The sequence below is a fragment of the Rhincodon typus genome, chromosome 34, assembly GCF_021869965.1.
Source record: "Rhincodon typus isolate 14 chromosome 34, sRhiTyp1.1, whole genome shotgun sequence".
Classification (NCBI taxonomy): domain Eukaryota; kingdom Metazoa; phylum Chordata; class Chondrichthyes; order Orectolobiformes; family Rhincodontidae; genus Rhincodon; species Rhincodon typus.
The window spans coordinates 1,893,778-1,917,841 of NC_063365.1; the positions used below are offsets into that span (position 1 = coordinate 1,893,778).

At 39.2% G+C, this 24,064-nt stretch overlaps 1 protein-coding gene across 3 annotated transcripts in view; it reads left to right on the forward strand.

Moving 5' to 3' along the window:
- The window catches only part of LOC109928191 (serine/threonine-protein phosphatase 2B catalytic subunit beta isoform), a 71,953-nt gene extending 47,889 nt beyond the window's left edge, over positions 1 to 24,064 (forward strand). For 2 of the 3 annotated variants that reach the window (XM_048616258.1, XM_048616259.1), the window contains 2 exons: positions 415 to 512; positions 22,455 to 24,064. In XM_048616258.1, the coding sequence (XP_048472215.1) occupies positions 415 to 512; positions 22,455 to 22,633 (277 nt within the window). In that variant the 3' untranslated portion in view covers positions 22,634 to 24,064. Of the gene's footprint in view, positions 1 to 414; positions 513 to 1,218; positions 1,484 to 22,454 lie in introns of those variants that run through there. The other variant, XM_048616260.1, reaches the window with a different exon arrangement.

Below are 24,064 nucleotides of genomic sequence, written 5' to 3' on the forward strand. Positions count from 1 at the left end.
TAGGATGTTCATTAGTCACTGCTTTCCTGATCATTTCTGACTCTACAATAGACTTTATTGCAACCTTGGCTGGGGACGGAGTCTGCAACTGGATCACAGTCTTCTGATTGTGATTCAATTACACTGCAACTCAGAACACCCCTGCTTGCCAGCCTCCTTGGAAACCTCCTACAGTTGAATAGTGTAATTGAATTTGGCAGTTACTTTCAGGTGAAAATTGGTACTTGGATGAAGGTTCACCACAGCATGGGTCCAAATCTTCAACATTTGGTGGGTCAGAGCAATGTTGTCATGGTTATTTAGATGGCAGTTTCTCTTAAAGTAATAGAATGTACTCCATTTATATCAGGTAGAATTTTATTTCGCTTATTTTGCAGAAGTTCTGAATACGTTCTCCATGTTTTACATTTACAGAGAGGAGAGTGAGAGCGTGCTGACGCTGAAGGGATTAACTCCCACTGGAATGTTACCAAGCGGAGTGTTGGCAGGAGGACGACAGACCCTACAAAGTGGTAATGATGCATTGCCTCTTCCTGTGCCTCAGATGGATTGGGGTATATCTCGCTGTTTCACTAGCACTGCACCTAATGCATGCTGGGAGTTTGTGACGCTTTTTACCTCCTGTCTCAGTGGCTGACCTAAGCGCTGTTACATGTAATCAGGCAATATGAATGCACGCTAACCAAGGTTTACATATCAGATATAAAAGCTAAATATTGGTCATGTTTTCTCAAATGTTTTATTTCCTGGCCTTTTACTTTTTGCTTAGATGCTTCTTCAGGTTGGGGATATTGGCATTTTCAAAAAAGGTGATTATTTTAGCAGAGTCGTCTTGTATGTTGTAAATTCAGACATTCAAATAATTGAAATTGTGTAAATCACAGCTCTTGGTCCCATTAATTAAACAGCCAAACTGCATTATCATATTGACTTCAGTTGATCATGACCTAACAAACCAAGCTTTGAGAAAAGAGCACAAACATTTTACAGGGCATGTCCTAAACTATAAGTCTACTTGTTTATGATCGTTGTATGCAAACTCAGTTTTTACTTGAGAAAACCAATAAGTGAGGCATGGTAACCATGGAGTATATCACATATACCCCATGAAATTACACCAAAGTATTTATTCATATTTATGTGTACTGTGTATGCATGTTCTCTCTGCTTGCTTGAATTGTCTTCAGATCTTGTAACATGCCTTTCCTTCCTCCACAGATAAAGCAGTCTTCTGTGGCTGTGTCCGTCAATGTTAGATGTAATTATATGTGTAATTTTCCTGAAGCATCTTTTCAGGAAATATTGTAGAGTCTGTGTGTTAATTCATATTGGGACTTGACATGATTGCTTGTGTAAGAGTGAGTGTTTGAAGTTGCAATTGAACGGGAGGAAACTCATCCAGCATTGGTTTGTGATTAAACTTCCTTTGAGTGTGCATACTTGTTTTATTTCAAAATAAAAATGGCCTTTGGAATTCCAACTACAAACTGGTTTGATTCAAATACTTTGTAACACTGCGAGAAAGGGGCCCAAAATATTTTGCAAGTTCAGCTGGATAATAATTCAGTATTTGTGTGTATGACAGTAGAAGAATGTCTGTGCTGATAAGTTGCTGAACCAAAACTGCCTACCCTAACTCAATTTCCTTGTTCTTGCCCATTATTTTCTCCTTATTAAAATACTGAGATTGAGTTGCACTTTGTCATGTCTTTGCCTCATTAGTTACTTGTAAAATATTCTGTCAGAATAGCCCCCTGCGTGAAACAAATTATTCTGAGTTCTCCTTTTGTCGTATTGATATCTTTTAGACCCCTCATTAATTGATTCATCAAGCAGTTACAACAGTCTATTATCGTTTGTCTCATAATCACCTTTCACTTTTTCAAACTTTTTATAGGTTGCTCTCAATCACTGTTGAGCTGGAAAAGTAAACCGTTTTAAAATCCTTCATCATCATAATCTCTCATTTGGTATCATTCTTTCTGAGCCCTTTAATTCTGATATCCTTCTGTTGAGTTGATCACTATCATAATGTTCTCTTGCTTTTGTATGTAAGGGTATTGGGTTTGATCTAATGAAATGAATTTACTGTTTTATGGCCTTTGCTATCAACAATCTTCCACCTGTTAAAAATGTATGCCTGCTCTGTTACATCTATCAGTTCCTGCAATCTATTCAGGATTTTGCTGGTTATTTATTTTTCACCATTTCCAAAAATGTATCAGTTGTCGTTTCATTGCATGAGTTGCATCTGTCATCTTTTTGTTCGCTGCTACCCCATTTATGGTCTTCACAACAGTTTGCATTGATGCTTAAGTTAGTATACTCAACAAGCCTTTACAGTATTTTGTCTGTACCCCAGGTCCACATCAATATTGTAAATGGATAATGGGGACCCCAGTTGTCACATAACCACGTCTCAGCAATCTGAAAAAAAATCTAATTATCCCAAATTTTGACTTGTGTTCTCTTTCCAATTTACAGCCTTACTGGCTCTAGTAATTTTAAAAAAAGTCTTTTAAGTGACAAGTTATTAAATACCTTTTGAAAATACACATCCATAAGTATGTTGTCTCTGCAACTTGAAATTATTTGATAATTATCAAGCATAGTCTACATTTCAAAAACATCTTGCCATGTGTTCATGCCTAACACTTGCCTTTCTGAGTGTTTACTACCCTCATCCCATATTATGGGCTTTTAAAGTTTATCAACAACTGAGGTAAGATCAGTTGTATTCTTTGATCACTTTCTGGCAGACTACAGACAGTGTTAGATTGCTGTAAGATCGGAGGATTTTGTGGCATCTATGTAAAGTCACTTCTTGACATGTAAGCACCAATATTTCATCCTAGTGCTGCATAACTGAGTGTTCACCCAACTGAAAAGTAGGCTGTTAAAAATTTTAGATTTTAATAAATTCTAATTGAAACATTTTAACTGATATGTAATTTGTACGTGTAATGGAAACTAATGTACCACTGTTACAGTACTGAAGCCTGAGAGACCACGCTGGTACACCTTTGAAAATGCGCGTTCCCAGATTCTCCAGTTGTTTCATTAGTTTTAATAGTGTGGTGATCATTCAGCTATGCAGGTCAACTTTTTTTCATAAATCTGCATCCTATTTAAATCAGTCTATCTGTTCTCTTATATAATTGGCAAACTTTGGTTTGTGTGGGTCAAATTAGTTTCTTTAGTGTTTGGAAAGGAAGAAAATTTTGCAATAAAAATCAAGTGTTGAAAAATCTCAGGTCTGGCAGCATCTGTGGAGAGAGCAAGAGCATTAATGTTTCACATCCACTATTAACCTTTAGCTCAGAATAGGTCATATTGACTCAAACGTTGACTCTGTTTCTCTCTGCACTTGTAGTGCCCAACTTGCTGAAAGTCTGCAGTATTTCGATTTTATTTCATATCTCTAGCATCTGCTGTATTTTACTTCTAAAGAAATTCTGTCAGTGTTCCATTTTAGGACCTATCTGAACCTCCTTAGTAATAAGCCCGTATGCTTCAGTATATTCTGCAATTCAGAACATCAGTTTCTGCAGAAAACAAGTAATGCACATGGAATTGATCTAGGCTTAGAGTATGGTTAAGTAGTGCTATGAAAATTTCAAATCCAGAGCCCTAGGCTAATGCTCTGGGAACACTGGTTCAGATTGCATCTCGGCAGCTAGTCAAGTTTAGATTCAATTAATGAAATGTAGAATTGTAAGCTCATCTCCAGAAGAGTAACCAAGAAACTATCTTGTCATAACCCATCTGGTTAATTCATACCCTTTAGGGAAGGAAATTTGCTGTTCATGCCTAGACTGGCCTACAATGACTCCAGGCCCGCAGCACTCTTAATTGTTCTCTGAAGTAGCTGCGCAACACATTGTTCAATCATGATTAAGGATTGGTCATCATATGTTATGCAATAATCCCATGAAAGAATTGTTAAAAATTATACAGTATCTATTAGCACCTCCTGGTTACACTAAGATCTCACAACATGCTCCTTGAAATTTTAAATGAGATGTAACAAGTTCAAAATTGATCTTCGCTAATAATGTAAATAAAACATTCATAGTAAACAGCGTGGTATTCACCAAGCCCAGTTTACTTTTCAATTGAAGTTAATGATCAAGAAAATTGAACAAGGTGTAAAACAGACTACCAATTTGCACCAAACTCATTCTGCACTTTTAGTAGAGATCAGTTTCATTCTCCATGGCATCGGCAAGAGCTTCAATCATTTTGAGAATGAAGAAGGAAATCACTTGGTAGAATGAGGGCATTTTGGAGCTATTTTATTTTACATGCATCAAGTCAACAGTAAAAAATGTTTAATTTAGTCGGTTCAATTTGTCTTGTAGTAGTACAAAATAATTAAAATGTTACATTTCCTCAGTGGGTTTTTTACTTTGGCAAATGAAATGATCATTAACTTTATTCGAATCCCTCAGCCTTTGCTGAAAATCTTTGCTCCCAGCTCTCTTTAAAAAGAGCAATCTGACTGATAGCCCATGTATCTGTCTTTCAACCTGTCTTTGTTTGCAACCTGGTGGGCACATGGAGCCCAGGCACCTTTCCACGTGATTAACGTGACATGCTTACCAGTTGCAAAGGTTAGTGTGTTGCATATTTATATGTTTGGGAGCTAAGGGCAGGAAGCAACATCAAAGTTTAATTCATAATGGAAGATTTTTTTGACAAGTTTTGTTGGGCGGGTGCAGGAACAGAGATTTGAAGGTCACGTACAGATCTATGGCGATAACGGGATAAAGAGGCAAATCTCTTTTTGACGACAAGAATGTGTCACATCTTTTAATGTAATAAAACTTCCTAAGGAGCTTCATAGGAAAGTTATAAAATAGAACAGTAACAGTAGTATTGAAGCAGTTGGATTGTGAATAAATTCACCACTAATTCATGCTTGGGAGTCCAGTTTGATACCAGCGATGTTGATTGACATCTGAAGTGGACTAGTAAGAAATTTGAGGTTATGTAGGGTTGAGCATTTATTGGTAGTCTCGCCAGTAATACCCTTGTCCTGAAATTGAAATTGGAAAATAAAATATAAACCCATTTTGCATACACAGCCTTGATAAAGACCCAAATGTTTAAGCTGCTTTTAAAGATTTCAGGCAGACTTGTGTCTAATGTTTGCTGTACCACATACTTGCGACTGTTTCCCAGAAATGAATGAAGGGCATTGCTGTTTCCAGTTACACGAGGATTAACTGGACTGTATTGAAGGGTTAACCAAATTTTACAAGACATGATGCAACCCAGATATCTGATATATAATGCATGTTCCCATTCATTTTATTTAAAGTTTGAAATCACTAATTTAGGCATTTGGGATCATAATTGTACTATGTAGAAGCATGCAAAAAGCTGATTGTGTTTTTTTAGTTCCAGATTTTTACAGTTAAGAAGCAGACCTTAATGTTTTCTGAAATATTTTGCACTGTGCTTTGATTTATTTAGGCACAGATTGGGCAATGCACCATCACCTTGATGAGAAGAGTGATTAGTATTTTGAAGAGTATTTTGTGATTAGTACCTCATGATCACTCTTCACATTGGCCTGCACGCTCTACAAACTGCAGTTTAATCTGAACGCTTGTCTTCCTGTACATTAAGCCTAAAACTGCTATTGTTCTTTCCAAAACTCCACTGTTGTGTTATGCCCCAGTGGAATTAAAGATTCCAATGCTCGAGTTCAAATCCATCCACAGCTTCTCTTTGGCTGTTCCCTAATCTTTAGATATGTATTGAAGCCAAACCTTTGGTATCGGTTTACTCTGTATTCAATGCTCTTTCCCCTTCTCTTTGGATTGTTAACTGTGCATATTCACCTATGCCCTAACAAAGCCTCATTGAGTCTTCCCATCTCCTTTTCTTTTGCAAAATCTGAAAAAGACTTCCCATGCTGTACTTTCATTGTTGCCCTTCAAAAATGCATATTTTCCATGCTGCCTCTACGTATTCAGCGCTGAAAATGTGAGAAGCTGGATGTGAAAGTGAGATCGTGGGTTAAATTTTAGATTCTTGACACCAGTGATTTAGAAGACTGCCCTGAGACCAGAGCTTCAAAAATTGCCTTTAAAGTATCTAATTATCTCTGTAGTCTTTCTCTGGTTATTTACAACATTTGTCTTAAAATTTATCCTGTTTTAAGACCATTAGTTTGTCTAGTCTAAAGAGTGCTGCAAATAAAATTAATCACTTGCAGATTTAATGAAAGCTTGCTTTTCTAAATCAATGAGTTGGATTTGAAATAAACCTCGTGATTGACTGTGCTTTCCTTATAATACTTATTAACTTTTAGATCGCGAGTAGTCCATTCGCATCATGGAAAGCTGATTTTAAACTACAGAGCACACAAAGGCAAAACACTAAACTGGATGCTTTACAATAGCCCTTTGTTCAGAATTGCAAAGTAGCCCATGGTATCTCTTCAAGTGGTGCTACCATTGGCAACCTAATTTATGCAACTTTCATGGGCACTAGGATCATCTGATGAGGTAGTTTGGAGACTGCAGCTTACCTTGTGCACTGATAGTAAGCGGGCTGTGCACTGATAGTAAGCAGGCTGGGCACTGAGGCTGTTTGCAAAGGACAAGTTCTTGGTGCGCATCTACCTTCTCGATCCAATAAAGAAAGTTGAAATGTTGCCTGAGCCCTCTTTTGGTTGCTCACTGGATTTTGTGCTGCACAATGAAGCAGGTAGAGCCCACAATGGTGGGGCGCCTCTACTATTGCAGAATTGCTTTGGCCATTAAAGGAGCTCCTCAAAAGACTTAAAATACGTACCCCTTCAGACATTCAGAAATTCAGCTGCTATTGAGCAGGCTTTTTGTTTTCACTGTAATGGAGTCTGCATGAATGGTGTTTAGAAGTGATTTGAAAGCCATACTGTAGTCACTAGAAGTATTTGACAGGAGAGTTGTCAAACAGAGACGTGGGGTGCAGGTACGCAGTTCCTTTGAAAGTAGTGTCACAGGTATACAAGGTGGTGAAGAAAGCATTTGGCATGCTTGCCCTCGTCGGGCAGAGTACTGAGTGCAGGAGTTGGGACGTCATGTTACAGCTGTAGATGATATTAGTAAGACCACAGAGTCATACAGCACAGAAACAGACGCTTCGGTCCAACTCGTCCATGCCAACAAAGTTTCCTAAATTAAACTAGTCCTGTTTGCCTGCATTTGGCCTATGTCTCTCTAAATCTTTCCTATTCCTGTATCTCTGCAAATATCCTTTAAATGCTGTAACTGTACCTGCCTTCACCATTTTCTCTAGCAGTTCATTTCATATACACACCACCCTCTGTGAAAAAGTTGTCCCTCAAGTCCCTTTTAAATCTTTCTCCTCTCACCTTAAACTTATGCCCTCTAGATTTGAACTCTTCTACCCTAGGGAAAAGACCTTTGAAATTCACTTCATCTATGCCCCTCATGACCTCTTAAACCCCTATAAGTTCACCCCTCGATCTCCTATTCTCCAGGAAGGAAAGGTCTCAGCCCACCCAACTTACAAATAAAATCATTAGGGGCATAGATAGGATGAATGGATATAGTCTTTTCCCCAGGGATGGGTAATTGAAAACTAGAGGGCATGGGTTTAAGTAGGACCTGAGGGGCAACTTCTTCCCGCAGTGAGTGGTGCATTTATGGAATGGGCTGCCAAAGAAAGTGGTTAATGTAGGTACAATAGCAACACTTTTTTTAAAAAAAAAAAAAAAACATTTGGGTAGGTACATGGTTATGAAGGATTCAGAAGGATATGGACCAAATGCAGGTAATTGGAACTGACTGGGCACCACGGTGAGCATGGACCAGTTCAGGCCGAAGGGCCTGTTTCCATTTTGTATTTTTTTAAAATTCATCTGTGGGATGTGGGCATCGCTGGCTGGCCGGCCAGCATTTCTTGCCTATACCTAGTTACCCTAGAGTAGGTGGTAGTGAGCTGCCTTTTTGAACCGTTACAGTCGTCCTGCTGTGTGGGTTGACCCACAATGCTATCAGGGAGGGCACTAACCCCCAAATGTTAGTGAGGAGGACTTTGCAGGGCTGACAGGGCTGTTTCTGCTGTTGTCTTTTCCGGTGCCTAGGTCGATGCCAGGTGATCTGTCTAGTTCTATTTCTTTTGAGTCTTTGTAGTGATTGATACATCTGAGTGGCTTGCTAGGCCATTTCAGAGGGCAGTTGAGAGTCAACCACATTGCTGTGGGTCTGGAGTTACATGTTGGCCAGACCAGGTGAGGGTGGCCGATTTCCTCCCCTGAAGGACATTAGTGAACCAGATGGGTTTTTCCGACAATCAGCAATGATTTCATGGTGATCAGTAGATTCTTAATTCCAGACTTTTTTTCTGAATTCCAATTCCACCATCTGCCGTGGTGGGATTCAAAACCGGGTTCCCAGAACATCAGCTGGGTTTCTGGATTAATAGTCTAGCGATAATACCACTAGGCCATCACCTTCCTCCTTACTCTATGACAGTCCTGAAGCTCAAATCCTGCAGTCCCAGTAACATTCTTGTAAATATTTTCTGACCACTTTCCAATTTAATAATATCCTCCCTGAAAAAGGTAACCAGAACTGTGTGCAGTACTCAAAAATTGGCCTCACCAATGTCCTTTACAGCTGCAACATGACATCCCAAATCCTACTGTCGATGCTCTGATCAATGAAGGCAAGCGTGCTAAACATTTGGAATACTGCGTACAATCCTAGTTGCCCTGCCATAGGAACGATGTTATTAAACTGGAAAAGATGCAAAAAGGACTCAAAAGGATGTTACCAACATTTGAGAAATAAGCTGGGACACTCTTTCCCTGGATCATAGGCTGAGGGTGTGACCTTACAGAACCTTATAAAGTCATGAGGGACATAGATAAGGTGAAGAGGCAAGGCCTTTTCATCAAGATAAGAGGGACCAAAACTAGACGGCAAAAGGTTAAGGTGACAGGGGAGAGATTTAAAAGGGACCTGAGAGGCAGTCTTCTCACACAGAGGATGGTTTTTGTATGGAACAGAGGGAATGGTAGAAGTGGGTGCAATTACAAATTTAAGGCATTTGGATAGGAAAGGTTTAGAAGAACATGAGCCAAATGCAGGAAAATGGGACTCATTCAATTTGGGAAACCTGGTCAGCGTGGATGAGTTGGGTCGAAGGGCCTGTTTCTATTCTGTATAACTCTATAACTCTAAATCACCTACTGTCCTGATCCTCACCCAACCATCCAGCAATGTAAAAGCAAAGCAAAAACATGTAACTGATACAGTGAGAGTTGCTTCATTTTTTCAGTTGTCTGTAAATTAACAGATAAAAATTTGTGTATGTGCTGTATCTTCTAAGAAACGCCCTCAGTTTGCCTTCTAAATTTAGGTTTCCTTTAAAAATTTTCTGAAATGCCTCGAAGGGTTTTAGGCCTAGCTTAGCAGTACACATGGAAACTCCAATGTTCAACTTATGATCCTTCATGAATTTGACTGTAGATTTGGTACAGTAGATCTGGTGCCTTTCATTCTGCTCACTAAAGATTAGTCTAGATTCTCAACTCCAGATGTGAGAGGGAATGGACTTGTCTGTGATCACTTCTTCATCAGTTTAGTAATCATCCTATGTCAAGGTGTGTCTGCATTCATCTATGAGTTGTAGTTGCCTGGGTGAGGCATCTTGGGTGCCATCACCCACAGAACTATGCCTGAGCCAAGGTGAGAAGTCAGGGATTGGGAGTTGGTTGGAAAGGAACAAAATGATTTGAATTGCATCCAGGCCTCCTAATGATGGTTGTTTCTAGCATATTGTTGGGTAGCATCCAGAGCATCGCAGAATATCTGTCTATAATTGCTGCAGACAGAGAAATACACAATTAATATTTCAGCATGATGTCCAGTTTTGATATGAAGTTTGCACCTTAACTCTGTTTCTCTCTTCACAGGTGCCGTCTTGATATGTTGAGTTTCCATACCTAGTTTCTGTCTCCCCAGATATCTCCCTCTGTTTTGCTTCTAGTGTTGTGTTCTACTCGCTGATCAGTGGAAATAAAATTTTGTTTTTGTAATACTTCATGTCCTTGAAAGCAATTTGAAATCTTGTGGGAAAAGAAAAAGCACAAAACTCAGGAGATTGAAACAGTTAGTTTGAAATGAATGTGAGGTTGTCCATTTTGCCCAGAAAAATATACGGGCAAATTATTTTAAATGAGACGTGGCTTCGAAGTGTATCAGTGCGGAAGGATCTGGGCGTCTTTGTGCATGAATTGCAGAAAGTGGGTATACAGGTGCAGCATATAATTAAAAAAAGGAAAGTTGAATCCTGGCATTTATTGCAAAGTGACTAGATTATAAAAGTAAAGATGTGTTGTTGCAGTTATAAAAGGGGTCGGTGAGACCACACCTGGAATATTATGTCCAGTTTTGGTCTCCTTACTTGAAGATGGATGTGGTGACACTAGAGGTAGTTTAGTAGAGTTTCGCCAGGTTGATTCCAGGGTTGAAAGGGCTGTCGTACAAGGAGCAGTTGAATAGCTTGGGCTTGTGTTTGCAGGAGTTCAGATGAATGAGGGCTGATCTGATTGACGTATATCAAATGATAAATGGAATTGATAAGGTGGACATCAAACAGATGTTCTCCCCCTTTGTTTGGGATTGTCCCACAAGAGGCCATAGATTATAGAGTGAGAGGAGGTGGGTTCAAAACTGAGATAAGGAGAAACTACTTCTGAGGGTTGTGGATCTGTGGAACTCACGTCCCAGAGTGCAGTGGAGGAGAATCGATTAACCGATTCAAGAAATAAATAGATGCGTTTCTGATGAAAGATGGGATAAAGGACTAGATAAGCGGGCAGGAAAGTGAAGTTGAGACCACAATAAGATCAGCCACGATCAAATTAATCATAGAATAGAATCCCTACAGTGTGGAAACAGGCCCTTCAGCCCAACGAGTCCACACCGACCCATTCCCCTATAACCCACCTAATCTACGCATCCCTGAACTCTACGGGCAATTTAGAGTGGCCAATTCACCTAGCCTGCACATCTTTGAACCATGAGAGGAAATTGGAGCACCTGGAGGAAACCCATGCAGACACGGGGAGAATGTGCAAACTTCACACAGACAGTCACCCGAGGGTGGAATTGAACCTGGGTCCCTGGCACTGTGAGGCAGCAGTGCTAACCACTGAGCTACCGTGCTGCCCAGAGATTGGCTTTTCTGAGCGGGAATCAGACCCTGGTCACAGCAGTGAAAGTGCCGAATTCTAACCACTAGACCACCAGGGAATGAGTAAAATTCAGAATGATAAAGAGGAAATGGCGGAACAGGCTCGAAAGGCTGAATTGCCTACTCTTGCTCTTAATTCCTATGTTCCTATGAATCTGATAAGTATTTGTCCGTGTTATTCAGAATGACCTGTTCCTGTGCTACGGTGTCTGATACAAGCAAGCCCATGTTTCCTGGTGTATGGGATGTTGCTTATTGGAGTAGTTAGTGAAATAGGCTGTAGAATTTGTATATCAAAAATGGAGATGTTTTAGAAGTGATGGACATAAACATTTGATCGGACAACTTTAGCTTCCCTGAACTAAATGCACCTGTATGGTAATTGTGGAAAAATACAAGAAATGTTGCAAATGCTTAGCTAGATGATCAGTAAGGCCTTGGCTCCTTTAGCTGAGCATTCAGCTGTCTCTTAAAACCAGCCAACATCTGTAAAGTATATTTCCAATGCTTTCCCTTTGTTTCCCATTATGCAGCTTTTGCAATTTATTTGATAAATTATCAACTTTAACAACTGATAAATCTTTTAATTAAATCTTAATTTGCAGTGTGACATTAAACAATAACAAAAGCTCCTTAACGTGGGATAATTCTCTGTTGGCACATGAAATGAGCTTGCTTTTCAATTATGTGGAAACTTAAAGCCACCTCCTTTGAATCAAAAGTATTTGTTCTGTAAAATCATGCTGTTGATCCCAATAGCTTTAGTGCCAGGGCTTTCATCTTTAAAACAGTTGCTGCAATGTCACAGACCCAGATTTACAGTGAACTCTTTTTGCATGTTGCAAACAGATTTTAAATTTTAAAGAACTATACTCTTGTATCTTTATATTTGTTGAGGAGGTGCACTTCTAGAGGACTAATATGGAAGTCTAATATGTTATAAACAGAATAATCGATTCCTAATCAACCTGTCAAATGTGATTACAAACAGGTGGGCCATTTGGAAGGCACAAGTTAGGAGTGTGAGGGAATGCACCTCACTTGCCTGGATCAGCCCAACTCCAATAATACTCCAGCTTGACACCATCCAGGACAATGCAGCCTATTGATTTGACACATCCACAAGCATCCAGTCTCTCCATTACTGATGCTCAGTAGCAGCAATGTGTATCATCTGCAACGTGCTTGGCAGAAATTCACCAAAAACTCTTAAACAGTATCTTCCAAACCCGTGATCAAGGACAAAGGCAGCAGATACATGATAATACTACCACCTGCAAATTTCCCTGCAAGTAGTTCACCATCTTGACTTGGAAATACATAACTGTGCCTTCAGTGTTGATTGGTCAAAAATCTTGGAGTTCTCTCCCACAGCACAAGCTGAAGTGGCTCAGGAAGGCAGCTTACCACTACCATAAGGGCAACTAGGGACAGGTATTAGATGCTAGACCAGCTAGTGTCCTATGAATGGGAAAAGAAAATCGAAGTTCCCCACCCAGAATGCTCTTGCCAACCTCAGTTCTTCACGCAAGTTGTGTTTAACTTGGAGAAGTACTGATTAATCAGCAGAGATTGCAGTAGGAAGTAGTCAGCAGGGTGCTTCCTTGCCCTTGACACTGAGACTTCAAAGAACAAGAACAAAGAGCAGTACAGTGCAGGAACAGGCCCACCAAGACTGCACCAACACAGTACCTTTCTAAACTTTTGCCTCTATCCCTTTATTCCCTACCTATTCGTATATCTGTCAAGATGCCTCTTAAATGTTGCTATTTTATCTGTCTCCGCCACCACTTCTGGCAGTGCATTCCAGGCAATTACCGTGCTCTGTGTGCTTAAAAAAAAACAACTTGCCTGTCATGTCACCTTTTAAACTTTACCCCTTTTACTTAAACCTGTATACCCTACTAATTGATATTTCTACCCTGAGGAAAATGACCCCGACTATCCATGCCTCTCATAATTTGTTAACTTCTATCAGGTCGCCACTCATCCTTCGATGTTCAAGTGAAAATAAACCAAGTTTGTTCAATCTCTGCTCAATAGCTAATACCCTCCAAACCAGGCAACATTCTGGTAAACTGTTTCAGTATCTTCTCCAAAGTTTCCACATCCTTCCAGTAATGTGGCAACTAGAACTGTGCACAGTGTTCAAATGTGGCCTAACCTAATTTCTATGCTGCTGCAACGTGACTTGCTAATTTTTATACTCTATGCCCTGGGGATGAAAGCAAGCATGCAATATGCCTCCTTGACCACCTTAGCCCCTTGTCTTGCTACTTTCAGGGGACTGTGGACCTGAATGCCTAGATCCCTCTGTGTGTTGATGCTACTAAGGGTTGCTTAAGGCTGTTGCTTAACTAGTCTATGGGTCACTCCTCTAATTTTGATACAAGCCCCCAGACCTTAGTAAGGTAATTTCCTGTAGCTGGTTAATGCTGGCTGGCTTATCCCGTTTCATTCTTTTTATCAGATTTCATAAAGATTAGACAGAACTGAGCAGCTTTCCAGATCATTTCAGAGGGCATTCAAGAGTCAACGACATTGCATTAGATTTGGAGTTGTATACAGGCCAAACTGTGTATGAAGACACACTTTCCTTTCCTAAAGGAATTGGAGAGCCAGATGGAATTTTACACCAATTGACAATGACTTTGTGGCCAGATTTATCGATTGAAATCCAGTTCCATCATTTGCAGTGATGGGATTCAACCACATGTCCCCTGAGCATTAGTTAGGTACTCTGGATTGCCAGTTTAGTGACAATACCACTGTACGACCCCTCCCCGTCCCTGAAGTCCAGGACGATTTGCGAAGGTAGTTTAAGAAGCAGTGGATTTGTAGGCTTCATAAGTTGAGGAATAGATTAAACTGGCTTGGCCTCATCTGAAGTATTGAGGCCAGTTCTGAGCACACTTCACAGAAAGGTACAGAGGATGTTTACCAGGATGTTAGCTGGAATGAGTGACCTGAAATGATGTTAGGCAAGATTTCAAAATTGAGTAGCACCCCCCTCAGTACTCGACCATGAATTCAAAACCACTGGATCTAGAGAAGAGTGAAGAGAATTTGTTTATTTGAGTTATTGGCCTCTGTGAATGATTCTTCATGCCTGGAACCATTTTTGTGAATTGTTTCTCCAATATCTTTGCATCCTTGCTAAAATGCAGTGCCTAGCACTTGATGTATTATTCCAGTTAAGACCAAACCAGAGTTGAAGTTAAACATAATTTACTTGCTGTTGTACTCTATACCCTAATGGTAAATCCTGTAATAGTGTATGGTTTACAATTCTACATTCTTTCAACTTGATTCCAAACACTGATGCCCACGGAATTATATTATCCCGAGCATCCTCCAGTTTGGGAAACAGCCATTAACCTCTTTCCAGTCATTCAGCCAATTTCATGAGTCTAAACGAGTCCCTTTTGGAAATCTGTATACACCACATGAAGAGCATTACCCTCGTCAATCTCTGTCCATTCTTTAAGACAACTTAAGCTAGTTAGGTAAATGCAGTTTGCTCTTAACAAATCCATGCTGGCCGAGTGACTATTAATTTTGTCCTGACTCATTGTTTCTAGAAGATTTCCCGCCACAGAAGTTAAATTAAGAGGACTGTAGTTTGTCTTCACACCCTTTTGTGAATAAATGAGTAACATTTGCAATTCTCCAGTCTTCCCTGAGTGTGAGGAAGACTGGATGATGATGACCAGTGCATCAATTCATGGGTTAAAATCCACTTTGACTTTGTATAATCAGACAAGGCCTAGGTCGTCTCAATCCAATTAATTATTAAGTGATGACTCCCACTTTCCATGGTTGTACTAGCCCCTCCATCCTAATAGTTTCCTAAGAGGTGTAAATTATCCCCCAAATCATGTTTACCACCTCTTCTTAGGTTGGGCTTTAAGTTCCAAAAGTGCTTATCCTTGATCTTTCTCCAGAATCATTATGTTCCTCTTGGGCTGTGGGACCAAAGCTAAACACGTTACTGCAAATGAAGGCCTATCAAATAAATGAGGAAATACTGTGGTTTTATAGTGGCACTCTTGTCTCTCAATCAGAGGATTGGAGGCTTAAGTCCCACAGCAGTTTTGCGCACACAACATGGGCCAAAACTCAAGCACAGTATTGACGGAATGGAGCTGCTGTCTTTCAAAACAATGTTGAACCGCAGAAGGGTCTGATCTGCCACCATGGTGCAGGCTTTGCCTCCAACAAAGTGTTTTTACCTGCTGGATGAATGATACTGCTATGATGCAGTGATCATACCAGCATGTCTTTCAAAAATGTGCTGACTACGAGACATAAAACAACACTGTCTGCCACTTTGGGGAGTTGTCAAAGGTCCCGTGATGCGATCTCAAAAAGAAGGGACGTTCTCCTGGTGCCTTGGGTAGTATCTATCCCTCAGCAAGCATCACTTAAAAACAGATTGTCAGGGCATGTGTGTCATTACCTTTCGAGGGATCTTGCTATGCATTAATTGGTTGCCATGTTTTCCTGTATTATAACAATGGTGCCTCTCCACTCTTGCCTAATTGGCTGTAAAGTGCCTGATTTCACAAAAGGTGCTGTATAAATGCAAATAATTTCTTTTTGGAGAGGCAAACTATTGGTTAGAATCTAGAAATAATATCGCTGGCTACAAGCATATGGTGTGTATTTGCATTCAACAGGCAAGAGACCTAGGAAATGGAAGCTGAATAATGCTAGAGGGAGCTTACTGGCTTGGTGAAAACAAAACTTGATTTCCTATGCCATTTCAGTCCATATCCATTCTAATCTCTTGCTATCTGGTGTCTGCATTGTGATGTGTTTAATCATATAGCTTGAATTCACTGAAACAGATGTTTGTATATTTTCATAAGAATAGTAAAAGTGGCTAAGAAACTTCAATCAAGGCCTCTTTGAAAGCTGCTGATACTCCTTGTGTTTGCTAATTAGAATCCTTTTCCTGACATATGGACACTGACCAGGTTAAGCATTAAGCTACACCTTGAGGATGTGATCAAGTGTGATGCCTCCATGTGTGAATAACCTGTTAGAATGTGGAAGATGGACAATTGACTGAGGAACAGGAAAGCTACCAGGGTCCACTTACAGTCTAGAGTCTTTATGGGGAGGGTGAAAATTTAGAAAGAGAGATAAAAGTTGAACTTCTGATTTAGGATTGAGAATAATAATACATAAGGTAAGTTTGGGACTTTTACACAGAAATTGAAAGGGGCCACCCCAGATTGGGTATGAGCTGACTAAATTATTGCATTTGTTGGATCACTAGAGTATTTATTCACAACTGAAGTCATCATGCTACTCTTGGGCTTTGTTACCTGCAGTGTTGACATTTGCACTCTGTGAAACCTTTGAATTGATTTGTTTCAGCACTGCTTCGTTATCTTTTGGGTTATTGAATCCCAATTCTGAACATTGTTGTTGTTCAACTACCCCAGTTTTGAAGTTGAGAAAGGTCAAGATTGGAATTGAACAACATTAATCCTGAATATCTTTTCATTCTTGCAGCTCCTCTGAGTTTGAACCTGAGGCAGTTTGATTTGGTAGAGGGAACTTTATCTGTCTAAAAGGATGCTTGTTACAGGATCTGTGAAGTGGAATTTAATTTATTTACCAGTACTGACATTCTTCACATTAACAAATGTAGAAACAATCCAAAATGTTTTTGAGATAAAAATGTATCAAAAATGAGGTAGATGGAATTGATGGATGTTTGAGACAAAATTATTTGGCTTGTCTATTAAATTTTTGTTTTTTTTTCTTGGACCTTTCAACTTGCAAACTATTATAGCTTGGAATCAATGCCACCACTGCCCAAATCAATCCCACAAAAAGATCTGGCCCAGTTTTCTTTTCAACGAATTTTTGTACTTGTGTTACTACTTGCCAATAAAAATCAGAATCACAAGTGTTATCTGCCATCAGCTGTTTAGCTGAGCATAACGACTGCGTCATTCTCCAGACTTTTCCCCCATACCCTCTCACATTGTATCTAAATAATTATCCAGTATGCTCTTCAATGTCTCAGTTGAACTGGCCTCCAACCACACCTTCAGGAAGTACAGTGCAGACCCAAACCACTCGTGTTTAACAAAAACGTTTTCACGTTACGTTTGCTTTTTGTCCCAATTCGCTTTAAATCTAATCCGTTTTATTCTTGATCCTTGGAAAATCGAGAACGGTGTCTTGTTCTCTGTCTGTCTGTCTGCCTACAGCCCACACATGGTTTTGAAAAGTACTATCAGCTCTTCTCTCCAAAGAGAATCGTTTAAACCGGTCCAATCTATCCTCGCATCTGAAAATTCTCATCCCTGGAATGATTCTTGTAAATTTCCTCTACACTCTCTCCAGTGTGTTCACTGCATCTTTTCTATAGTGTAATACTCCAGCTGGGGTCTAACAGATACCCTGTATAAGTTCAACATTACCTCATTGCTCTTGTATTCTATGATCCTATTAATGAGAACACAATGGTTTATTAACTACACTCTTCACCATGTCCTGCCATCTTCAATGATGTATGCACATATGCATTCAGGCTCCTCTACTCCTGCAACCTCTTGAGAATTGTGTCCCCTGTTTTATATTGTTTGTCCATGTTCTTCCAGCCAAAAGGCACCATCTCTCATTTCTGCACTCAAAGTTCTACACTCTTTCCCCACAGTTTACAATGCTTCCAAGTTTCATATCATCTGCAAACTTTATAATTGTGCCCTGCACACCAAGATCCAGATTGCTAATATGTATTAAGAAAAGCAAGAGTCCTGTTAACAACCCCTGGTAAACTCCAGTACAAGCCTTCCTGAGCCCAAAAAATATCCACCCAACTATTAGTCTCTGTTTCCTATCATCGGCCAATTTCGTATTCATTTTGCTTCTGTCACGTGTAAAGGTTTTTTCCAATCTTGGTGCAGATTTCTGGGTGTATAAATTTTGATTCATTCTGAGTTACTCAGGCTTTGGCATGAATGTTTTATACATAATAGACTGATTTTTGGACGTGGTGACATGCTCCACACCAAAAATGCTTTGGTTCATGTCCATTACAATATAAAATTATGCATGAGCCATTATCTATTCTTTTTCTCTCGAGGCTAAGATAAAAGACAGAACTAAAGTAAGAGCTGAATTGATTAATTTCCATATTGTTTTGCATTACAGTACAAGTATCATCTGTGCTTTCAACAAATTATAAATTGTACACTGTTTGCTCCAATTTCTATTTCCTGTATTGTGTATTAACACTTTTGCATACTAAAGCTGCCGCCCTGAATCTGGAGTTAATTATGGTTCTGTCTGGGGAATAATATGTTATGCTGCTGTTTGTTCCTTGCTGTTTCTATGAAATACTACGCTACTCATCTCTCTCATTCATTTTGCATGCAACTGCTCACTTCTGTACAGCCACAGTTGAGGCAATTGAGGCTGATGAAGGTACGCCCAGTGTGTCAGAAATCAGAGATATGTGGCAGAGTTTTGGGGAGTGGGGGTGAGAATGATGTAGATTTTTTTCTGGATCTTAACTTGCACAAGCAGGATTTGAATTGGTCTCTCATTCATTTTTATTGTGAATAGAGAATATTTTTGAGGAATACCATGCTTTTCCTTTGCAAAGGTGAGTTAGGTTTAGTCGTCTCACTGTCTATATTACCTTGTATGAGGTAATATTGTGGAAGTGACTTGGTATATGATTAATTTCTTGAACAACCTTGCCAATTTATATGGAGCATGTTTCATTAGTTTAAGTTCTGCATGTTAGCGTGAAGTCTTTCCAGTGTTTGAAGTTACTGCATGAGAGTGCTGAAACAGTTTGCATGTTTGTTAGATTCTTAAAGACGAATGCACCATCATCTTGATAGTAAGTGAGCTGAAGGGTGATTTCCCATTCCAGCAATTTTTTTCCTTTGGAACTAAATTTGGGTGATCTCACCGATCTGTGCCTCATTCTTTGTCCTACTTGTTTCAAAAGCACATGTTTTAAGAAGCACAGATTGTTCTCAGATAGTTAAAGTACAGATCATCCTCCTGCCCATAAGCTGTTCCAGGGAGTGGCTGAGCTCAGACATACTAAGGGGCACTGTTGATTGTTGTAACATTTGTGGGTTCATAACTCTGTAGCATTCAAATGAACATTAGAAGGGGCAAGAGGAAAATAGTTCATGACTCACAACAAAGATATTTCCTAGTGAAGAAGCATTCTAGGAATAGGGACAAAGTAGCCATGACTAATGAAGGAAGTTAACAATAATCACAACTTGAAAGAAAGAACATGCACTGTAGCAAAGATTAGTGTAAACTAGAAGATTGAGAAAGTTTTAAAAGCCAAAACTGTGGGAGAAAAGAAACTGAGGATAAGTTAGCAAGTAATATTAAAAAGGATTGTATGTGCTTCTTTAAATATATAAAATGGAGGAGAGGACGTAATGAATCTAGGCCCCTTCGGAGAATGAGGCTGGAGGAAAATAAAAGATAGGCCAGTTAGCTTAATGTGTGTTGTGCGTAAAGATTTGAGTCCATTATAAAGAATGTAATAGAAAATTTAGAAGTAGATAATATAGTCAAGCAGAGACCTCATGGCTTCCTTCATGCCTGACAAAGTTATTAGAACTCTTTTGAGGATGGAACAAACTGGATGAAGGGAGAACCCAGTAATTGTAATACATCTGGATTTCCAGAAGACGGTCAATAACGTACCACACATTAGGCTACATAATCGGGTAAGAGCCAGTGGTGTTGGGAGTAGTTCGTTAGCATGGATAGACAGCTGGCTAATTACTAGAAGGTAGAGTTGGGATAAAGGGGCATTTTTAGGGTGGCAACCTGTATTAGTGGACTGTTACAGAGATTGATGTTGGGCCACAGTTCATTACAATATATATACTTGGCTGAGGAAAGTGATTGTACAATTGCCAAGTTTGCAGATGACAAAGATCTGTGGGAGGGCAGGTGGTGAGGGTGACACAAGAGCATGCAAAGGGATTTAGGCAGTTTAAATGAATGGTTAAAAAGCTTGCCAGAGGGAAAGTGTGTGGTTATACACTTTGACAGGAAGAATAGAGGAGCTGAACGTTAATTGAATAGGGAAAGCTACAGAACAGGGATTTGGGCATCCTTGCATTCAGCAGGTAACAGAGAAACAAAATGGAATGTTGATCTTTATTTCAAAGGGAGTGAAGTTTAAAAAAAAAATAGGAAGCTTTGTTAAAGCTATACAAAGCAACAGTCAGACCACAGCTGGAATTCTGTGAACAGTTTTGGGTCCCTTATCTATAGAAAAATACGTACTGGCAGCCCAGAGAAGTTGGTGGGTTGATCCCAGCCATGGAAGAAATGTCTTATGAGGAGGAGTGCTCGAGTAGGTTGGGCGTGTAGTCACTGGAGTTTAGAAGAACCAGAGATGACATCATTGAAGTATGGGATTCTTAGGGATGTTGACAGGATACCTGTGGAAAGGTTGTTTCCCTTTATAAGAATCTAGCACCAGAGAGCATAATCTCAGAACATCAGGTCATCCATTTATGACAGATGAGGAAGAATTTCTTAGGGTAGAGAATCTGTGGAATTTGTTACCAAAGCTGAACTAGACAGATTTCAAATCAGTAAGGAGTTTGAGGGTTCTGGGATAAGGTAGGAAAGTGGAGTTGAGGATTATCAAATTAGACATGATCCCATTGAATGGTGGAGCAGACTCAATGGGCTGGAAGGTCTACTTCTGCTTCTTTGTCTTATGAGGCAGTTTCTATTCACTTTCATAAATTATAAATTGTGCATTTTGTTAATTCATTTGATGATACAGTTGTGTAAATTGTGAATTCTTGAACAAATTAATCAATGAAAACTTGGCTGTTTGAAAAAATTATCCAAGAAGTTCTAAATAGGCTTTCTTCAGGTCTCCTTACTGAAAGTTGCAATGAAATGGGCCTTCAGCTTCCTTACAGTCTGTGAACAATAAGGTTGCTCCTTGTCTTTACATATAGTGTTTGCAACACATCTGCCTGGTTGTGCAAGGTTAATGGTGATAGACTTCACACTGTAAATTTCATGCAAGCCCTCTGATTAAAGGGCCTGGTGTTGATATTTTCAACTAAGTTAACTGCTAAGGTGCCGACTTGGTATTCAAGACAGCTTATTTTCCTGTGATAAATGACTTTTAAAATAGACTTTATAACTGCTAAATGTGATATTGACTTATATCAACCGCTGTGTCAAATCTATGAATCAAATAGCTAAGTATCTTTCAAAAATTCTCGTGTAGCAAATTCTTGTGTATCAGTATAAGCTCAGTTGACACATCATTAAACAGCAGTCATACAATAATGGAGCCAGCTATTTCATATGATTACATTGTAACCCTTTAAAATTGTACCTTTTGCTTTAAAAACAGTCTCCTTTTGAGTAAAGTTATTTGAAATCAAACTCACCAAATTGTCGTCTCTGATTAAAATTATTTGCCAGAAATTGAGCTTCCATTCCTCCCCTCTCCTTCCTGAAGATTGATCTGGGTCCAATGTTACAATAGATTCCAGTCAGCTGTATATTACAAAAAATGGTGATGAGGCTCCTATTTAATTGCACATACTTGGAAATTTAATCCCAAAGATTGGCTAAGAATTTTGATTGCAAAAGCAAAAACAAATCAAATTAATTAAAAATGAACTTGTTCACATGCTTGATTTTCTTTCAAACTGGAAAAAAAAACTAAAACTGTTCCAATGATTGCTGAAGAATGATATTACTTGTGATCCAGGAAAGAAGAAATCTTGGCTATTAAGCACACTGGCCACAGGATGAATAAAATGTCAGTTTTTTGATGCTGGACTTTACATTGATTTCTGTCAGATTTTGCATTTGATTTTTCTACTGTTTTGGTGTACCTTGCAGTACAGGAGCAAGTCACTTACCCCAACATATAGGGAAATCCATCCCTTGTATGCACTGTAGCTTTCTCTGATTGTCCTCTGATAATTTGTAAGGATTTTGGTGCTCTGTACTTTCTCCTTTATGTATTCAGTCCCCTTTTTCTGTCCTGTAAAATGGAGGATTGTCCAGTAACAGGCTTATGTTGGTGAATGATAGAAATGTCTCATTCAATGCACACTAAATTTTTAAGACTCCATTACCTTTGGTATTGAGCTGCTCATTTTATTGCTTATAAGAAATTTACTTTGTTGTCCCATTTCCACCACTTTTATTCATTTATTCTGTATTTCATTAAGCAATCCGAGGATTCTCACCACAACACAAAATCTGTAGTTTTGAAGAAGCTAAAGGGCTGGACAGGATTAATGAGCGAATGCCTCCAAGGAAGGATGCTACCCAGCAAGATGGTATCAACTCAGTGAATGCGTCAAATACTAACGAGAACAATGGAACTGGCAACAGCAACATACAATGACTGTCTCCCCTTCTCATGCTCCAATTGCCTGAGATCTCCCTGAATCACAGCTTCTGAAATGGCTTCAGTTTCTTAGCCAAAGCAATCTATCCATTTGTTTTTTGAACGACTGAACAAATTTGGTGACCTTTAAATGATCAGATATGGTAAAGCCATCCTGCTTTTGAGAGAACGGCCTGTGGTAGATGAAGATTCATGTGCATGCAGCATATATTCAAGACTTCTGGACCCTTGGAAAGGCATAACCGTTTTCACTAAATCACATCTAGACTAGCATCTCACGCCCATCGACTTCAACACCTGTTAAGTTTACAATCTTTGAATAGCTTTAGTTGATTCCAATCAGAATTTGAACAGAAACCCTAATTAATGCTGAAGAGCCACTATTTATTGCTGAACATTGTTTCGTAATAATGTCTACTAAAGACAAGTTTTTAAATGGTAGAATGGTCTTAAAAAATAATTCTGAGGCTGCAAGATTATGTATTTTAAATTTAGAGAATGCCAAAAATAAATCTATTGGATGGCAGGGCCTGATAACATGCTGACCTCAGCTTTATTCCTTCTATCGGACGTTATTAAGCCTGTGCTACAACTGCTGCATCGTAGTTTGTAGAAATGTTTCTTGCTTTAAAAGAAACCAAAGCTATTTAACCCAGAAAGACATTGGCCCGTAGAATCCCAGCTTTTGTTAAATTTACATTTCTGGCCCCTTTTAAGTTTTAACCTGTATTTTGAATTAATAGCCCACACACAATGTTAATTGAAAGGTACTTTTAATTGAATTTTGTACATTGTGAAAAGACATTTAAATCATATCAAGTCTGTAAAGCTTAGCTGTGTAATTTGTGTATGCATGTTTTTTTCATTTTGCAGATATTTAATATATAGACCTATTATGTACAGGACAGCATCCTAGGGTTGCATAAATGTAATGGGTACCTTTTTAGTGCATTGTGAGTATCCGACTGGCTTGTATTGCACCAAACCTCCAGGGCGGAAGAGCTTCAGGTATTTTGACATGTTTCTGTTTATGCAATGCAAGCTATTGCCCAGGTTAAAACCAGGATCATGGTGGCAGTGTCAAATCAAGGCTGCATGTTAATTTTTTTTATAATATTGCTCTGTTCAAATACATTGTGTCAAAAAGTTAATGTTTTATTTGATTAATAATAATAATATTGATTGTCACAGTACTTGGCTGCATTTTAATGCATTTGCAACCGGATTCGTTTCTCAGTCTCTTGCCCACCAAACTTGAAACATCATCATGAGAAAGAAGAAAAATAATTGTCTCCCCTCTTTGTTTGCCATGAGCACATGTACATAAGTCTGTCTCAGCTGGAAGCTGTACACTTGCTCTGACATATTTAAATATTTTGTAAGATGGTACACAATAAATGTTGTGTATGGGCCACGGCTTTTACTGGA